This window comes from Platalea leucorodia, assembly GCF_965183815.1.
Source record: "Platalea leucorodia genome assembly, chromosome: 5".
NCBI lineage: Eukaryota > Metazoa > Chordata > Aves > Pelecaniformes > Threskiornithidae > Platalea > Platalea leucorodia.
In genome coordinates, this window is record NC_138827.1 from 1914500 (window position 1) to 1931704 (window position 17205).

Sequence of the window (17205 nt, forward strand, 5' to 3'; positions counted from 1 at the left end):
ACGGCGCCCTGACGGCCGGCCCGGCCCACGTGACGAGGGTGGACCTATCCCCGCTGCCGGTGCCGCCCCGTCCCGGCAGCCCTCGCGCGGCGGCGGGAGGGGAGGGGAAGATGGCGGCGGCCGGGCCGCGCCTCCGGAGAGCGGCGGAGGCTCGGGCGGGCCGCGGCGGGCGCTAGGGCTCCGTGCCCGGGGCCGCCGTCCCTCGGGGCGCTGTGGGGAGGAGGCGGGAGCGGGGTGGGGGGCCGCGGGCCGGCACCGGAGGTTGAGGGGCGGCAGCGGCGGCTGTTTCGGGGCTCGCGGGGCGGCTGCCCGCGTCCCCGTCACTGACAGAGCACTGCTCGGTGGGGCCTGGTAAAAATCAGGTAGAGCCTGGTTTTTCAGGTAACAAAATCAGGTAAAAATCGGGTAAAGCCTGATTTTTCGATTAATAAATCAGGTAAAAATCAGGTAAAGCCTGGTTTTTCAGGTATAAAAATCCGGTAGAGCCTGGTTTTTCAGGTAGCAAAATCAGGTAAAAATCGGGTAAAGCCCGATTTTTCGATTAATAAATCAGGTAAAAATCAGGTAGAGCCTGGTTTTTCAGGTAAAATATAAGGTAAAAATTGGGTAAAGCTTCATTTTTCAGGTAAAAAATCATGTAAAAATCGGGTAAAGCCTGATTTTTCCAGGTAACAAATCAGGTGAAGCCTGATTTTTCAGGTAAAACATCAGGTAAAGCCTGATTTTTCTGGTAAAACATCAGGTAAAGCCTGGAGCCTGCTAAAAATCAGTGAGACGAACACTCCTGTTGCCAGGAGGCTGTGCTCATCCTGCCCCTGCTGGGCCCGGGAGCGTTTAGACGAGCTTGGGTTTATTTGGTAAAATTAAATATAAATTAAGGAACGTGCGTAACGAGAGGTAAGGGGCAGCAGAACGGGGAAGGGGCAGAAGTTGTGAATAGGCTGTAAGCGCTGGGAGCCCTGGGCGGGAGGATCGTGCCGGGGGGGCGAGGAATTCCCAGCCAACCCTGAACTCGTTGGGACCGGCTGCTTCGGTGGATGTGTCTAAGTCTGGGTGGCGATGGGCTCCATCCCGGGTACGGAAAGATCCATCCCGGGTACGGAAAGAGCTGGCCGCTGTCACCGCGGGGCCTCTCTCCGTTATTTCTCAGCGGTCTGGAGAGGTCCCAGTCGCCTGGAAGCTGGCGAACGTTGTCCCAGTTTCCGAGCAGGGTGGGAAGGCAGGCCCTGGTAGTTACAGGCCTGTCAGTCTCACTTCTGCGCGGGTAAAATTACGGAGAAGGCTGTTCTGGGAGTCACTGAAAAACACTCGAGAGAGAACACGGTCACTGGCCGTAGCCAGCACGGCTTCACGAGGGGAAAGTCCCGCTTAACCCGCTTCATTTCCACTTGTGACAAGGTCGGCCGCCCAGCTGACGAGGGAAGCCGGTAGATGGTGTGGTTTGGGGTGTTGGCAAAGCTTTTGATGCTCTCCGGCACGGTAGCCTGGAGAAACGCTCCGGCACGCTGCTGGACGGGTCCGTCGTGCGCTGGGCGAGCGCTTGGCTGAGGGGTCGGGCTCGAAGGGTTGTAGTCGGCGGGGTGACGTCAGGCTGGCGGCCGGCCACCAGTGGGGTTCCCCAGGGCTCGATTTGAAGGCCGCTGCGCTCTTTGATGTCTTTATAAGCGATTTGGATGCAGGAATCGAATGTACTTTAAGTAAATTTGCTGACGATACCGAACAGGAGGAGGAGCGGGCTCCCTCGAGGGCAGAGGCCTTGCAGAGAGATCTGGAGAGGCCAGCGCGGGGCCGGCACTAGCCACAGGACATGGAGCAAGAGCAAGGGCTGGATTCTCCGCCTGGGACAGGGCAATCCTGGTTACACGCACACACTGGGGGACGAGAGGCTGGAGAGCAGCCCCGCGGAAAGAGATCTGGGGGATGGCAAGTGGAATAGGAGTCAGCGGTGCCCTGGTAGCCAAAAGGGCCACCCGTGTGCTAGGGCGCATCGAGGACAGCAGCGCTAGCCGGTTGAGGGAGGCGATCATCCCGCTCGGCACCACGCAGTGAATCACCCAGGGTACCTGGCCATCGACTCTCGTTAAACCACTGTCGCGTTTACCATTGAACTTTGTTAACTCACTGATTTACATCAATAAAGTTTTTTTTTTTTTGCTTCTATCTTACGAGCGAAGTGCACTCTCGCTCCCTCTGCAACGCTGTTTCACCTGGCAGATAGCAATATAAGACTAATTAATATAGACACATACGTTATTATTTATGCTTCTGCCTGGGAGACCCTGGCAAAAGCACCTTTGTGGCAGGCGCTGTACCAGCACCAGACGTGACAGCGACTGCTGTCACAGAATCACAGAATCGTTAAGGTTGGAGAGGAGCTCTGAGATCATCGAGTCCAACCGTTAACCCAGCACTGCCAAGCCCACCACTAACCCATGTCCCTCAGCACCACATCTCCCCGGCTTTTAAATACCCCCAGGGATGGGGACTCAGCCCCTGCCCTGGGCAGCCTGGGCCAGGCCCTGACAGCCCTTTGGGGGAAGAAGTTTTTCCCAATACCCAACCCAACCCTGCCCTGGCGCAGCTTGAGGCCGTTCCCTCTCGTCCCAGCGCTTGTTCCTGGGGAGCAGAGACCGACCCCCCCGGCTCCAGCCTCCTTTCAGGCCGTTGCAGAGAGCGAGGAGGGCTCCCCTCAGCCTCCTCTTCTCCAGGCTGAGCCCCCCCAGCTCCCCCAGCCGCTCCTCCCCAGCCTTGTGCTCCAGCCCCTGCCCCAGCCTCGCTGCCCTGCTCTGGCCACGCTCCAGCCCCTCCATGGCCGCCTTGGGGTGCGGGGCCCAGCGCTGAGCACAGCATTCGAGGGGCGGCCTCACCAGTGCCCAGCGCAGGGGCACCATCACCTCCCTGCTCCTGCTGGCCACACCGTTCCTGACACAAGCCAGGGTGCCATTGGCCCTCTTGGCCACCTGGGCACACTGCTGGCTCATGTCCAGCGGCTGTCGACCAGCACCCCCAGGCCCTTTCCCGCCGGGCAGCTCCCAGCCGCTCCTCCCCACGCCTGCAGCGGTGCCTGGGGCTGGTGGGCCCCCAGGGCAGGACCCAGAATAAATAACCCAGGGTACCCGGCCATTGAATCTCGTTAAACCACTGTCACATTTACTGTCAAACTTTGTTACCAACAAACACATTGCTGCTTCTCTCTTACGAGTGAAGTGCATCGCTCCCTCCGCAACAAAGCCCCAGGAGCAGCAGCCGCGGGCTGAGCGCGGGCCCTGCCGAAAGCCGTCAGAAACCGCGGGGCCGGGGATGGCGCCGGCACCCAGTCCTGCGGGGTGGCAGACCCCGCGCGGCTCTGCTGCCGGGCTGCACGGGCGCGTGGTGCTGCAGCAGCCGTCTGCCTCCGCCGCAGCTCCGTCCCCGCCGGCCTGGTGTTTCGGCGAGAAGCACAAGAACCCTCCGCGGGGCGGGGGCCAGGCAATCGCCGCTGCCGTTACCTCCTTGAGCTCTGACAAACAGGCGCTGCATTTAAAACCTCCCCTCCGGGCTGGCGGCTGGCCAGCGTGGCTATTTCGGACAAGCGCCTTCGCGTTCCTGCCTTCAAGGGCCGTCAGAGCAACGAAAGACAGTTTCCACTTTTATTATTACAGTTTAATACAGTCTTTGATACAGGAAAGCAGCAGGAGCCAACATGCAAAGCAATTAAAGTCACCGGGGGCTCGAGAGAGATCATCCACAGCTCAACTCGTGTAAGCAGCTGCTCTTTCACCACAGCGACGCAGATGCACCCCTAGGAGCCCGTTTCCCTACGCGCTGCGGCTCGATCGCGCCCCACCGCGCGACGAGTTCATCGCAGAGACCAGACCAACGCGCAGCAGTCAGGAGGAGGGGACCAATAAGTGTAAAATTAGGTGGCCTTTATTTTGCCTTCTGAGGACTCAAGTCCGTTACGTGACTGGAGTCCAGCGCACCTTGAAACCGCGAGGCCGCCTTAAATCTTGTCTCTGCGGAGAGTCTGCCGAGAAGAGGGGTGCTTTAGGAAGAGGCTTCCAAGCCATCACAAGTTCAGCAGATAAAGCGCAGACACTGGGCTGCAGTTTACCCGTTTCACAGAGCTGGGACCTCTGCAAGCCCACAGGTCCTTCCAATGCCCCTCAAACAAACGTACCCTTCCTCCCGCTCGCTTCACACCTTGCTCTTTCACTTCCAGGCTGCGCTGCTGCCCGCTCCCAGCCCCGCTGCCCGCAGGCCGCTGCGGCTGCCCTGCCTCTCACCGATGCACTTGCGGTTTTTGAAGAACGTGAGCGTCCCGTGCCACGTGTCCAAATGCACCCCGATGATGGAGCCTTGGCCAAACCTCGACGAGAAGTTCGTTTTGTCTCCCTTGTGATGCAGTAGTCCTTAAAACAAAAAAAATGGCGTTCAGTGGAAAGCCTGCGCTCCACAAATTCATCTCAGCTCCCGCGCTGCGAGTTCCCACTGGAACAGCCTCGCCCAGCGCCTAAAAAATCCCTCCGCTGCCTGATCCCTGCCCTCCCACCCCAGAGTGGGCGATGAAAAGGGGAACTTCATCTGCCAGTTCCCTCAGGACCCTCGGATGCATCTCGTCAGGTCCTATGGACTCCTTAGACACTGACCTTCTCCTACGGTGGGCACTGCTTCGCTCTCCCGGTCCCCGTTCACAGAACACGGGACGTTTCCGCCTGCCCGCAAGCGACCCTGCCCCACGTACCATGTCTGTGCCGTACACCGGGGAGGTCATCTTGATCTCCCAGAAGTGCTGCCCGTCCGCCAGCTCTTTGTTCCCCCGGATGGCGGCGGTGCCGCAGCTGTACTCCATGTGGAAGTTCACCTTGCGGTTGTCGCAGGTCAGCAGCGTGGCCGTCGACTTATTCAGGTCGTCCCACACCCAGTCGAAATCTGTTTGGGAAGCACAGAGGGGCAAGGATGGGCAAAGGCCCTCAGGGAGCGAGCCCCGAGCCAAAGCACGGCCGGATGCTTCTTCTGAAGGGCTGTCGGGGGGTTATTTATTTATTTTTTTAACCATTTAAGAGGGTAAATCCTACGCTGTGCACATTGGAGAGTTGTTTGAGGCCTGCAGCGTCCCACCGGGGATGGTTCTATGCTCTGAACCTGAAGCTGTCGGCATTAACCAGCTCTCATCTTAGCTAACACGAGCCACAGAGACGCTGTGGCAATCTCCATCCTTGGAGATTTCCAAAACTCCATAGGACAAGGCCCTGAGCACTCTGATCTAACTTGGAAGCTGGCCGTTCTTCAAGCAGGGGTAGGACTGACGACCTAAAACCGACCCTGCGCCGCCTCCGCAAGAAAGAGGAAGGGAAAGGCACGTTCCTCGCTCCCTGTGGGCACGCACATCGATGCGCCAGGGGTTACCCCTTCCCATTTCAATAGCCCGAAACCCCAGAGGTAGCAAACCAGCGCCCGAATTACAGGCGTCGTTAACAACCGCAGAACGGAACCTCTCTGCAGACCTTCGTGCTGAGAGGCAATGAGAAGGCAGGAAGCGAAGCTGGCTTTGTTCTCAGGGAATCGGCCCTCTGCGGAGCAGCACCCCGATTTGTTACAGAATAAGATGAAGACGACAGCAGGACTGATTCTCGTTTTACCCTTTGTCACCTGCCCTTCACCCAGCACTCTGTTCTTCGTCAGACCCCTGGGTGCCAGGGCCAGCAACCCCCGTTAGCTTTAACGGCTTTCACAGCCACAACTCTGGTCCTGTGAAGAGTCTAGGCTGCAGGATTTCAGCAGTTCAGCTGAGCTCCTTCTCTTCCCTCTCTTTGGGCCTCTGCACTTCTTAGCACTTCTCTCAGAGCGGGCCTGCGCTTCATGCGAGCAGCCTGCAGGTCACAGGGAGGCTGCTGAGAAGAGCTACAGATGCATAACGAGCAAAGGAGGAGCTTACTTGGCAAACTTGGCCTGAGTGTGGGCTTGGCATTCCTCCTGGTACTTGGCCATCTGCTCCGGCATGGCCCTGCCAATGGCTTCCTTCAGCTTCTGCAGAGGTTCCTTCAGTCGCCCGCCCTAGAGCGTGGCACAGAACAGACTCAAGTTCCTTCCGCACGGCCTCTGCCAGCCCAGACACCCAAATCCGGCAGGCCCACACCTCGCCAGTCCCGAACCCCCACCACCGTCTGCGGCGCCTGAACCGCGCTCCGTGGAGGACACCACCGCGTTAGGGCGACGACAACTGCGCGCTGCAGGTCCGGGGTAACGCACGCGCGAGACAGGGCTGTGCTGCCCGATTCACTCACCTGCTCGTAGAGGTAAAGCTTACGGGCACGCTTGACCAGAGTGTCCTTACTGCACGGGAAGAAGGCAGCCAGGTGGGCGTACACCCCTGACCGGATCTGGCTGTTCAGCTCCCGGGTCTGCAGCTCGATGCTGAAGAAGAAGACAAACACAACGTTGACCAGGGATCTGGCAGGGGCTCGCTAAGCAACAGAAACGCAACTCTGATGCAACCTGGGGAGCTGGAGCAGGCAGAGAGGGACAAAGGACAAGCCAAACTACGTGACGGTTCTTTAGATTTTAGAATCAACAGACACAAGCCCTTTATCCCAAGCTAGGCCTTTTAATCGAGTTTCAGAGTATCTGGAAAAGGAAGAAAAGAATGTCAGCACTCTCATTTATTCTGCATTTCTTCCTGGCAGCTGAAGTGCAGGGGGCTGGCAGGCCTTCCGGGAGGGATGGCGGTTGCTTGAAATCCTGCTCCAAGCCCATCCCAATAGGATCGCTCCCATCCTCCACGTCAGGAAAGGGACTGCCTGCTGGGGATTCACTGAGGAGCCGCTCCAGGTCGAGGTCACTTAACGAGTCCATAGCCGTCGCCGCCTGAAGCAGGTCGTTATCACTGGCGTGGCCAAAGAGCGAGAGCAAAGGGTCAGGCATCGCCTCCGCCTCCCTCGGGGCCGGCGGTTCTGCCGGGGAAGGAGTCGCCACTTTCTGCTCTTCGTCTTTTTTCTTCTGAGCATCCTTCTCCTTCTGGAACTTCTTCAGCATCTCCTTGACACTAAGAGCGCCAGAGTACTTCTTCTTCTTCTTCTCCTTACTTGCATTTAACGCTGTAAAGCTGCAAACAAAGTACGGAGGAGGAAAGGGAACTGAAGTGAGTGCAAGACTGAGGGGAAGAGACGAGGCTACCTTCATCCCAGTTCACTTCAGCCATGCGCACCAACGCCCTGGGAAGTCTTAGCCCCATAACCAATTACACCAGGAAGAATATTCTATTGCCTCTTAAGGTGCTGCTGCTCGTTCAGCTTGGAGAAAAGAATGCTGAGGGGTGACCTCATCGCTGAGGGGTGACCTCATCGCTGTCTACACCTTCCTCACGGGGGGCAGCGGAGGGGGAGCTGCTGATCTCCTCTCTCTGGTGACCAGCGACAGGACACGAGGACATGGAGTGAAGCTGCGTCAGGGGAAGTTCAGATCGGACATTAGGAACAGGTTCTTCACCGAGAGGGCAGTCGGTCCCTGGCAGAGGCTGCCCAGGGAAGCGCTCACGGCACCAAGCCCAGCAGAGTTGAAGGAGCGTCTGGACGATGCCCTTAGTCATACGCTTTAGTGTGAGGCTGTCCTGTGAGGAGCAGGGAGTTGGACTCGATGATCCTTAGGGGTCCCTTCCAACTCGAGATATTCTATGATTCTATCATCCTAAGTCATACCTGCGAGTTAAGGATAAGACTGAAGTCCTGACACTTCACCTGGTACCAGATGCCCTAAACGACACAAGGCATTTTCATTCAGTTATGTCTCTCTTTTTTCAGTAACTTCTCTATCAGGTGTTCGCTTACCCAACTTTACATTTTACGTTTCAGTTCCTTTTCTGTAAGTCTCTCTGCTTTCTGAATGCATTTGTCCCATGACTCCTACGTCAGATTTAACAACTGTTCCCCATGAAACAACAGCTGGGGAACGATGGAAAGTTGGATGACGTTTAACGGACCTGCCCTAAAGCAGATTCTACTGGAGCAGAGGAAACGACACCCATCTCTTGGAAGCCAGGGAGTCTTGAGGCTACACGACACTGCCGTTCTGCACACTCCTCTGCCTCTCGACTCGACTTCACAATCGCTTTGAGCCATGGCTTCCATTGTAAAGACCGGGAGCGTAGCTGCCCTCCACAGAGCAACCCTCTCTCCATCCACAGCCCCCTGCTCTAAGGATCTGAAGGTAAAGCTCTTTGCAGCTGTGCAACCTGAAGCTGAGGGGAAGCAGAAAGACTCATTCGACAGGTTCATCGCCTGTGCAACCACTCACACCGGGGACAGGGCTGCCACAGCGCAAGACTTATGTTGATGTACAAGTCCTTCTTCGCTGCGGAGAGGTGATGGAGCTTAAACTGTCTCCATCGTCTTATGCTCTGATTCAGCCCTGTGCATTACTCCAGCAAGGAAGATCTGGACATGCACAAACAACTCGTGCAGAGGAACCAAAGCAGGAAAGACTGAGCGTGACAGCACCTTGACGCTTTTTGCCTATTGACACCAAGACAGCAAATTCCTTTTCCTTCTCTTCAGGCTCTCCAGTACCTGCTCCCACCCTTAGTGCCTCCCTCAACAGAGCTCCGAGAAACACCAACGCCGCAGCCAGCTGCGCCCCCTTTGCTCGGACAGCCCTGCTGCGGGGCTCTGCTCCCTCCCTCATCGTCAGCCGTCTTTCTTCTCCCACTCTGGACGCACCGGGGCTTTACCTGCTGGTGTTTCTGCAGCACGCGCGCAAGCCGCCCCCCACTGCTACAGGCTCTCCTGCAGCCTAACAAACGCCACCTGCAACCCTGAAGCAAGGTGTCCAGCCGCAAGCGCTCCCTCCCCCTCCTTACCCAGCTTTTGGAAACTTGGACTTTTTGGATTTCTTTTCCTTGTCGTAAGAATCATCTTTCTTCTTCATTTTTTCACCTCCATCTTTCAACTTCCGCTTCTGGAGAGGGTTAAAACCAAGTCACAATCAAAGCGACTCCTGCCATGCTACCTGCACCCCCAGAGCCACTTTGGGCCCTCTCCCACGAATCTGCAAACAGCTCCTTCCCCACCGAACCCCAGCCCCACACAGGTACCACCACGGTTCTGGCACACACCGTCCTCAACGTTTCACAGCTTTTACACTGGAGACGATCCTGCCGATAAAGGGGAAGGGATGCCGAGCACTCCTGCTCCTTCCCCTTTCACCCGCCTCGCTTCGGCATTATGAAAACGGGGCTGTCTCCAACAGACATTGCCACCGAAGCGGAGCACTAGTTTCCCAGCAGAGCCTCCAGCACAGCTCAGCTGAGAAAGAGAAGAACCCTCAAGTGTATCTTGGCATCCCTCTAATGCTAAGTGACTTTTCAGGGTGACAAGTGGCTACTGTTACCTCTACTCTAGGAATCAGGCAACCCCACCAGGAGTCTCATCCGTGCCAGACTTGCTTCATTTTACTATCAAATATGGGAACGGAATGGGATTTGAAGTGCTCATCCCTATCCTGACCACCCCACTTCACAAATCTCTCGCTACTTTGAATATCAACATACTTTTCATGCAGCAAACCCACCAAGCTCTAACAGACGAAATAATCGAGAAAGCTGGCTTGCTGACCTTGGGACGCTTCTTCTCCTCTTTAACACAGTCATCTTCAGATTCAGACACTTGCCGAAATTCCAGGATTCCTGAGTTGACGTAAAACCCTCCATACTTTGTAGTAAGAGAAGCCGGAACAAGCTCATCGTACTGGAAATGAGAGAGAACAATCTCTTGGTACCAGAAGCTTTGTCACTTCATTCTGTAGCTGAGCTGCCTGGAGAACGGAGCGGGACTTGGGCTCCCCCAGGAAGAGCCGGGGCTGCGGACACGCCTGCTGACCAGCCACCTCCTGCCACGCGCTCGCCCCAGGCGCTCTGCTTGCCCAGCCCTGGCCGCCTTCTCCCAGGGGCCACCTCACCCCCCGGCAGCCGCCCCCGACCACCCTCACTCCTGCCCCACTACTCACGGCTTCAGAGTTGTCGATGAAGGAGTCGGATTCGTCGTATCCATACCCCATATCAATCAAGTCCTGAATACGGTCCTTTCTCCGCCTCTTGCCACCCTAAACAACAAAAGATTGACAGCGTCTTCGTCTTCCTTTTCCAACTACCACGGGGACGGCCCCGATACAGGGCACTGACATTGGGAGAATGAGATCTTTATTGCTCCTAGCAACAGCAGAACCAAACCAGCTGCTTGAGAGCTGAACAGCATTGCCCATTCTGAGGGACAGCGTAATAGAAAGAAGAAAAACATACATATTTCTCTTCAAACTTCCTAGCAAGAGCCTCCACTTCATGCCTTTCCTTTTCGTCATCATTAAAGGGATCAGCAACGTCTTTCTTCTGTGGAAAGAAAAGAGACAAAACCATCAGAATCCGTGCTGTCACGCGGCCACCAAAACCCCGTGCATTGAACCCATCACGACCAGCACATCCAGGCAGCCGCTCAGGCAAATCGACCTTTGGCACAGTATTCTGAGAGTGTCTCTGGGGTTTGGGTGCTCTCTCAGCTCCTCCTGTACCTGTCTCTGCTTCTCCCGACTCTCAAAACAAAACCAAAAAACCCAGCACAAACCGCCAACTGACTGCTATACAGTTCTGAAGAGCAACAGTAAAAACGAGTAGAACCCAATCAACTTTCTTTTCACAGAAAAACACCCAGAAGACAAAGTGCAGATGCTACCCAAGTCTGCGTGCCGCCGTATCCTGAGAAACGGCTTTCAGCAGGCAAACGGAACGGTCAGGCAGCGCCTGGGAGCACCACGCTCACCGCGCAGGAAGAGACGCCACGGACTGCGGCGGAAATATTCACGTGCAGTAGAGCAGGGCCCCCAAAAAGCTACAGCCACAGATCGCAGAAGCAAGCCAGGTACCAAAAAAATCACTTTCCATCAAGCAATTCCAAGCTAAACGAGCATTACGTCCCACTCCGCCACCAACGCATCACCTTCATGACATCAAATTCCAGCAAAGGCAACGGAGTGCAACAGTGTGGCCTGACAACAAGAACCCCTGCCTGGATACCAGTTCTCCCGCCTGCGGGATGCCTGACCGCCCTCCTTCTGCCTCTCAGCACCTCACAGCCAACACACAACCCACGTCAAAACAGCATTAAAACAGCAATACTGAAAAAGCCATTGAAATCTTCAGATAGGACGTCAGTTCCCCACAGCCACGAGGACACTTACCTCATCTTCTGAAGAACCGCCTTTTGCTTTCGCCTGACAACTCTCCAGAAGATCTGGGTAGAAAAATTCTGGACAACGCCTCTCATCCGGCTCAAAGAGAGCAACTGTGATTCGAACAGTTTTTGAAGCCGGTTCAGAGTCCTGGGTCTGCTCTCCACCGTCTTTCCTGGAAATCTTCAGGAAACTGCTGCTAGGCAGACTCTGGAGAGTGGTGAACGAAACCCTGCGGGGCTCCGTCATGGCTATGGCCAAGTCTCACCAGTCTGCCCCAGCTGCACAGACGTGGGTTTCACCGGCCGGTTAAGGAACGCTGAGGACGTTGGAAGTGGAACAAGTCGATTGATTTTGAAGTTTTGTTCGGAAATGGCAAATGCCCGTGCTGCTAGCGTTTGCTGCAATCATGAAAGAGAAAGACAGAAAGAGAGAGAGACAGAAAGACAGACAGAAAGAAAGACAAAAAGAAACAAAGCAAGCAGTCAGTCCTCGAACCAGAATCTCCTCCAACCTTGGCAGCCCTCCATGCTGTCACTTCTGCCCACCCCCACACCTCTATCTTAGAATCATGGAATCGTTTAGGTTGGAAAAGCCCTTTAAGACCATCAAGTCCAACCGTTAACCCAGCACTGCCAAGGCCACCACTAAACCATGGCCCCAAGCCCCACATCTCCCCGGCTTTTAAATCCCCCCAGGGATGGGGACTCAGCCCCTGCCCTGGGCAGCCTGGGCCAGGCCCTGACAGCCCTTTGGGGGGAGAAGTTTTTCCCAGTACCCAACCCAACCCTGCCCTGGCGCAGCTTGAGGCCGTTCCCTCTCGTCCCAGCGCTTGTTCCTGGGGAGAAGAGACCAACCCCCACCTTGCTGCAACCCCCCTTCAGGTACTCTTAACACCACACCGCTCGGTGTCCAACAGCTGGTGGAAACGCAGCTGCCGAGGAACCCAAACGACCCCACCGGCCTCGCCCCAGGAGCCCTGGGTAGAAACACCGGCTCCCGCTGCACAGAGGCTCGGACATCCCTGTGTCCGGGGAGGGCGACCCCATCCCCGACACCTGCAGGGGGCTGAGGGGAGACCCGGGCCCTGAGGGGAAGGGGGCCCTGGGGCTGAGGAGACACCGAGGCCGGCCGCGCTGAGGGGAAGGGGGGCCCTGGGGCTGAGGGGACACCGAGGCCGGCCGCGCTGAGGGGAGCCCTGGGCCTGAAGGGAAGGGGGCCCTGGGACTGCGGAGACACCGAGGCCGGCCGCGCTGAGGGCGGCCGGGGCCCGGTGCCGAGCGGGGAGCCCCGGGCCGGGCCGCCCGCACCCACCGCCGCCGCCGCCGCCTGACTTCGCCCCGAAGCCACGCCCAGCGCCCGCGCCCACGTGACAATGGGCCGACCAATCGCCGCCGCGGGCGCCGTCCTCGCACCTGCCGCAGCCCGCGTGCGGCGGCGGGACGGGAGGGACAAGATGGCGGCCGCGCTTGCCCTCATCCCCCTCAGTCATCGGCCCCCACCCCCGCCCTGTCAAAAACAACCAGCGGGAGAGACGATGGGACAGCAGAGTTTATTATAAAAAAAAGCAAATGGATGAGTTACAGGCACAAACAGACGCTGTGGCGTAGCAGGGAGACCCGCCCTCCCCTCAGCGCTCGTTCCCGCGTCGCTGCCAGCGCTTCCCGCCTCAGCCCCGCCACCCTCGGGGCCAGCCCGGAGCAAACTGTGCTCATTCCCCAGCAGCCACAAGGCCAGGGAGCAGGAGAGAGATGCGCTTTTAGGGGAACGGGTGAAACATCTGAGCCTACACCTGAGGGTGCAACGCCGCTGGCCTTGTCCTTGTGGTCAGCACAACACAACACAGCTCAGAGGAGTTTGGTGCTCCAGGGTGAGCTCACAGCAGGTCCAAGGTGTTGTCCAACTGTTCCAGAAACCCTCCCAGCAGGGAAGCTCCACCGTCAGGCAAGGAAGATCTCAGGATCTCCGAGAGCTCAGTTCCAGGGCTCCACAGCCTGCACCGCACACGAGAGAGGACTAAATAGTTGTCCTCCTCCTTCCTACACGTCCTTCCCCACCTCGCTCTCCCCCTTTATTCCTGTGGTTGGCACAGCGCTGCTGCTTCACTAGCGTGCGTCAGTCGCCACGGAGGCACAGCACGAGACCGACCGTGCTGGGTCAGGCCAGGGGCCGTGCAGCCAGCAGCAGCGGCCCACAGGGAACCAGAGCGGACCTGGCACAGCCGCTCCCAGCACCCGCAGCCAGGAATCGGAGCCACAGAAACTGTGCGTTTAACAGCATTTGGTGAATTGTCCTTCCACAGACTCGCTCGTCACGTCTGAAGGCGGGTGAAGTTGCGCCAGCCCTGGCACACAGAGCTCCCACCAAGGGAGAGCGAGCCGTTTGTCCTGTCCTTCATTCCTTGTCTTGGAACAAGCTCTTACGCCAGGAGGGAACTTTCCCCCTTATCCCATAGCAGCCGAATTCTTTAAAAGCCTTTGGTGAAGAACCTTATAGAAATGCAGGTAGATGATGTCAATCACATCACCTTGCAGTGACCAGAGCACCTCTCCCAGCGGCGAGGAGCACATGTTCTCCTGTGCCAGGCAGGTCTGAGAACACACAGAAATGGGCACGGAGCCCAGTTTTCACTTCAATAAATCACCTTGAGCTATTTGGGATTTAAGATGCTGCAGCAAACAGAGCAACAATACCAACTACTTACTATAGCAGAGAGAAAAAAAAAAAAGAAATAGCTACTCTTGCAGGGAGCTGAACTGCAGTTACACACGCGGACCAGCTCCCAGGACCCCTCCACCCACACGCAGAACAGAAACCCCCGCAGCACGCGCCACCGCAGCAGGATCCACAGCCAGCCCAAGCAGCTGCGATGAAGTGGATGGAAACGCCCCGTGCCCAGTCGGGAAGACGTACTTCCCTCGGGCTGCTCTTCTCATGCGTAGATCCAGTGCTCGGCCGTGTCCTCCCAGCAAGTCAGCTCCTCTGGGCGGAACCAGAGGGAGATCTCCTGCCGGGCGCTCTCAACCGAGTCGCTGCCATGGATCACATTCCTGTGGGGAAGAAGAAAGGGATCAGCCGGGACTAAGCAAAGAAACGCAGGAGAGGGAAGGTGCAGTTTGGAAAATTTCACCCTGACAAATTTAATGAAACCGATTGAGCCAGTCACATCCTACAATGTTCTTTCCCGCCTTACAGCCCTCCTCCTTCCAGCTCTGGGGCTGTTCGTGGTTACGCTGACCATGGCTCAGGTCACGAACGCGCAGGAGCTGTCACTCCTTCCTCCCATGATGAGGAACCATTTCTTTGCTACAGGAGGAGCTGCAAGTGGCTGTTGATCTGGGGTTTGCCTTGTTTTTATGTCAGTAATTCAAGTTTTGCCTCCAGGTTTCCCCCATTCCTTCTGTCAAAGCAGGTCCTACGAAGCAGGTTTGGGATGAGACACCGCGGAACAGAAACCTAATCCAGGAGGGTTCAATAAAAGCAGTGTCTGCCACAAGCCAGGCTGCAGCCAGCCGAGGTCACAGCCGGTGAATCTTCACCAGTGAAGAGCCCTAACACATGTAGAGCTCCCGCTTGGCTTTTGTTACAGAGCCAGGTGCCCAGTGGAGCTAGAGCAGCTCTCCAGGTGCCCTGCTGCCCCAGGAAAGGGCTGAGAGGGCTCCTCCCTTCCTCTTCACAGCCTGACAGTCCTGATTCCCTGGAGCAAGAGACAAGCAAACCCCACCTGCGTTCAACAGAGGAGGCCTCGGGAGGCAGGAAAGGCACAAAGCCAAGCCCCAGAGGCAGAGGTCAGCACCTCCTCCCAGGGCTGCTCAGCAAGCTGCTAGCGGGAGACAGCTCCCATCCGAGCACAGAGGGGAGAAGCTCTGCTCTGCGGATGCAGGCTCACGTGGCTCGGGCAGGCCTTGCGCAGGAATGCCTGGCCTGCATGCCCTGAAATACCGAGGGAACAAAAAGCCAAAGCTCTCACTTGCTGACTTCGACGCAGAAGTCTCCTCGGATAGTGCCAGGCCTGGATTCGGCCGGGTTAGTCTCCCCAATCATTGTGCGAACTGTCTTGACCACATCCAGGCCCTGCCAGACCTACGTGACAACAAAACACGAATCAGCTCCCACAACTCCCCCAGCAGATCCCATCGCCTGTCCTCCAAATTCCCCACCTGATCCACCCGGGTGAGAGACAGGAAGGGGTCTCTCTGTAAATAGTCTTCAAAAGTTGATTTTGGAAAATAATCAGAACTGTCTGTGGATTTAATGTCCCGCAGAAAACGCCCCTGCAGCGCAGTACGGCTGCAAGAGGCCCTCTGAAGAGAGAGGCCACCTTGTTGCCATCCATCGTACCACGAGCCAAGGCCGCTTGTACTTTGCGCTTACTCCTCGGTCCAGGGAGAACCTGGCCAGCACTCACCATGGCCACCACGGGCCCGGAGCTCATGTACTTCACCAGCCGGCTGTAGAAGGGACGGTCACGGAGGGCGATGTAGTGCTCTTTCAGCAGCTCCTCCGAGGCCTGAGCGCAAAGAGGACAAAGCTTAGTCTGCTCTGAGCAGGGGGGATTTGGGCAAGGTCCGCACCCGAGCGATGGAGTTAAAGCTGGATACTGCATGTTACAACTAAGCTCCTGCACAGACGCGAGCTTCTAGGAGCGAAATGCCTTGACTTTGCTGAAGCCTGACGCAGGGAGGGGAGAAGTTTCTAGGTGAGAAGAGCAACACCAGCTTCAGCCAGCCACGTACGAGAGCCCCGGAGCATGGACGCGGCAAAGGGCAGGCACTCTCCCCACAGCGGGAATCGCTCTTCCAGGAGCGGTTTAGGCACCGGGGTGCCAACACCCCCCTGAGCTGCGAGGATCTGGTGCCCGAAAGACAACAGCAAGCCGAAACCCCCCGGCAGCCACCAGCCGAGCCGGGGCCTGTGGGGCCGCACGGGCCTTGCTCCAGCCTGAGCCCCTGGGCGCCGGGGGGATCCCCCACCCCGGCAGCGGCCGCTCACCTGCAGGAGCTTCAGCCCCACCAGCTGCAGGCCCTTCCTCTCGAACCGCCGGATGATCTCCCCGACCAGGTGCCGCTGGACCCCATCCGGTTTGATGGCCACGAAGGTGCGTTCGTTCACCCCGCTGAAGGCTGCACGGAGAGGGCGGAGGTGTGAGGGTGGGGAAGGAGAGACCAACCCTGGCCCTCAGCCCCGGGGGGGGACAAGGGGCAGGGGGGTCCTAGCCCAGGCCCTCAGCCCCGGGGGGGGACAAGGGGGTTCCAGGCCCTCAGCTGCAGGGGGGAAAAGGGGGTCCTGGGCCCAGGCCCTCAGCCCCAAGGGGGACAAGGGGGCCCAGGCCTGGGCCCTCAGCCCTGGGGGGACACAAGGGGGCCCAGCCCTGGGGGGACAAGGGGCAGGGGGGTCCCATGCCCTCAGCCCCAGGGGGGGACAAGGGGAGTGGGGGGGTCCCAGGCTCTCAGCCACAGGGGGGACAAGGGGGTCCCGGCCCAGGCCCTCATTCCCGGGGTGGGGGGGAGGGGAAAGGGGGTCGCGGGCCCTCAGCCGTGAGGGGACAAGGGGGTCCCAGCCCCGGAAGGGACAAGGAGCAGGGGGGTCCCAGGCCCTCAGCCCCGGCGGGCGACAAGGAGAGCGGGGTCCCGGGGGGGGAACAAGGGGCAGGGGGTCCCAGGCCCTCAGCCCCGGCGGGCGACAAGGGGAGCAGGGCCCTCGGTCCCGGGGGCCCAAGGGGCAGGGGGGCTCCCGGGCCCTCAGCCGCGGGGGTCCAAGGGGAGCGGGGCCGCGGCCCGCACCGCTCTGGAAGAGGCCGGCGAAGAGGCCCAGCACCAGGCAGATCATGGCGGCGCCGCTCTTAAAGGGGCCGCGTCCCCGCCCCGCCCCGCGCTCTCGGCTCCCCGGGGCCGCCCCGTCCCCCGCCCCCCGGCGGAACGATCGCGGCGGGGCCGAGGAGCGGCGGGGCCGATAGAGGGTGGCGCCGATAGAGGGTGGCGCGCTGCCGCCGTTCCCACGGCAACGGGCGGG

General features: G+C 58.3%; 2 protein-coding genes across 5 annotated transcripts; both read right to left on the reverse strand.

The window, feature by feature from the left end:
- Positions 1-5913: 5913 nt before the first annotated feature.
- LOC309591379 (ubinuclein-1-like) lies at positions 5914-11442 on the reverse strand (the record flags this gene model as incomplete). Its single annotated transcript, XM_082313624.1, has 8 exons — positions 5914-6036; positions 6267-6446; positions 6664-7084; positions 8834-8931; positions 9588-9719; positions 9979-10074; positions 10271-10357; positions 11203-11442. 8 exons carry the CDS (start codon positions 11440-11442, stop codon positions 5914-5916), a joined length of 1377 nt encoding a protein of 458 aa, XP_082169750.1.
- Positions 11443-11559: 117 nt separating this feature from the next.
- Positions 11560-17077, reverse strand: NME3 (NME/NM23 nucleoside diphosphate kinase 3). 4 transcript variants are annotated; one of them, XR_014228376.1, is made up of 6 exons: positions 16977-17075; positions 16186-16316; positions 15602-15703; positions 15164-15276; positions 12984-14243; positions 11560-11594 (listed from the first exon to the last, which is right to left on the reverse strand). XR_014228376.1 is itself a non-coding variant. In XM_082314043.1 (6 exons), exons 1-5 carry the CDS (start codon positions 17020-17022, stop codon positions 14126-14128), a joined length of 510 nt encoding a protein of 169 aa, XP_082170169.1. In that variant the 5' UTR covers positions 17023-17077; the 3' UTR covers positions 11568-11594; positions 14107-14125. The 4 variants fall into 4 exon arrangements, 3 of the variants coding, with proteins under 3 accessions (XP_082170169.1, XP_082170168.1, XP_082170167.1); XM_082314043.1 differs by having other exon boundaries at positions 11568-11594; positions 14107-14243; positions 16977-17077; XM_082314042.1 differs by lacking the exon at positions 11560-11594 and having other exon boundaries at positions 12739-13784; positions 14107-14243; positions 16977-17076.
- Positions 17078-17205: the final 128 nt, after the last annotated feature.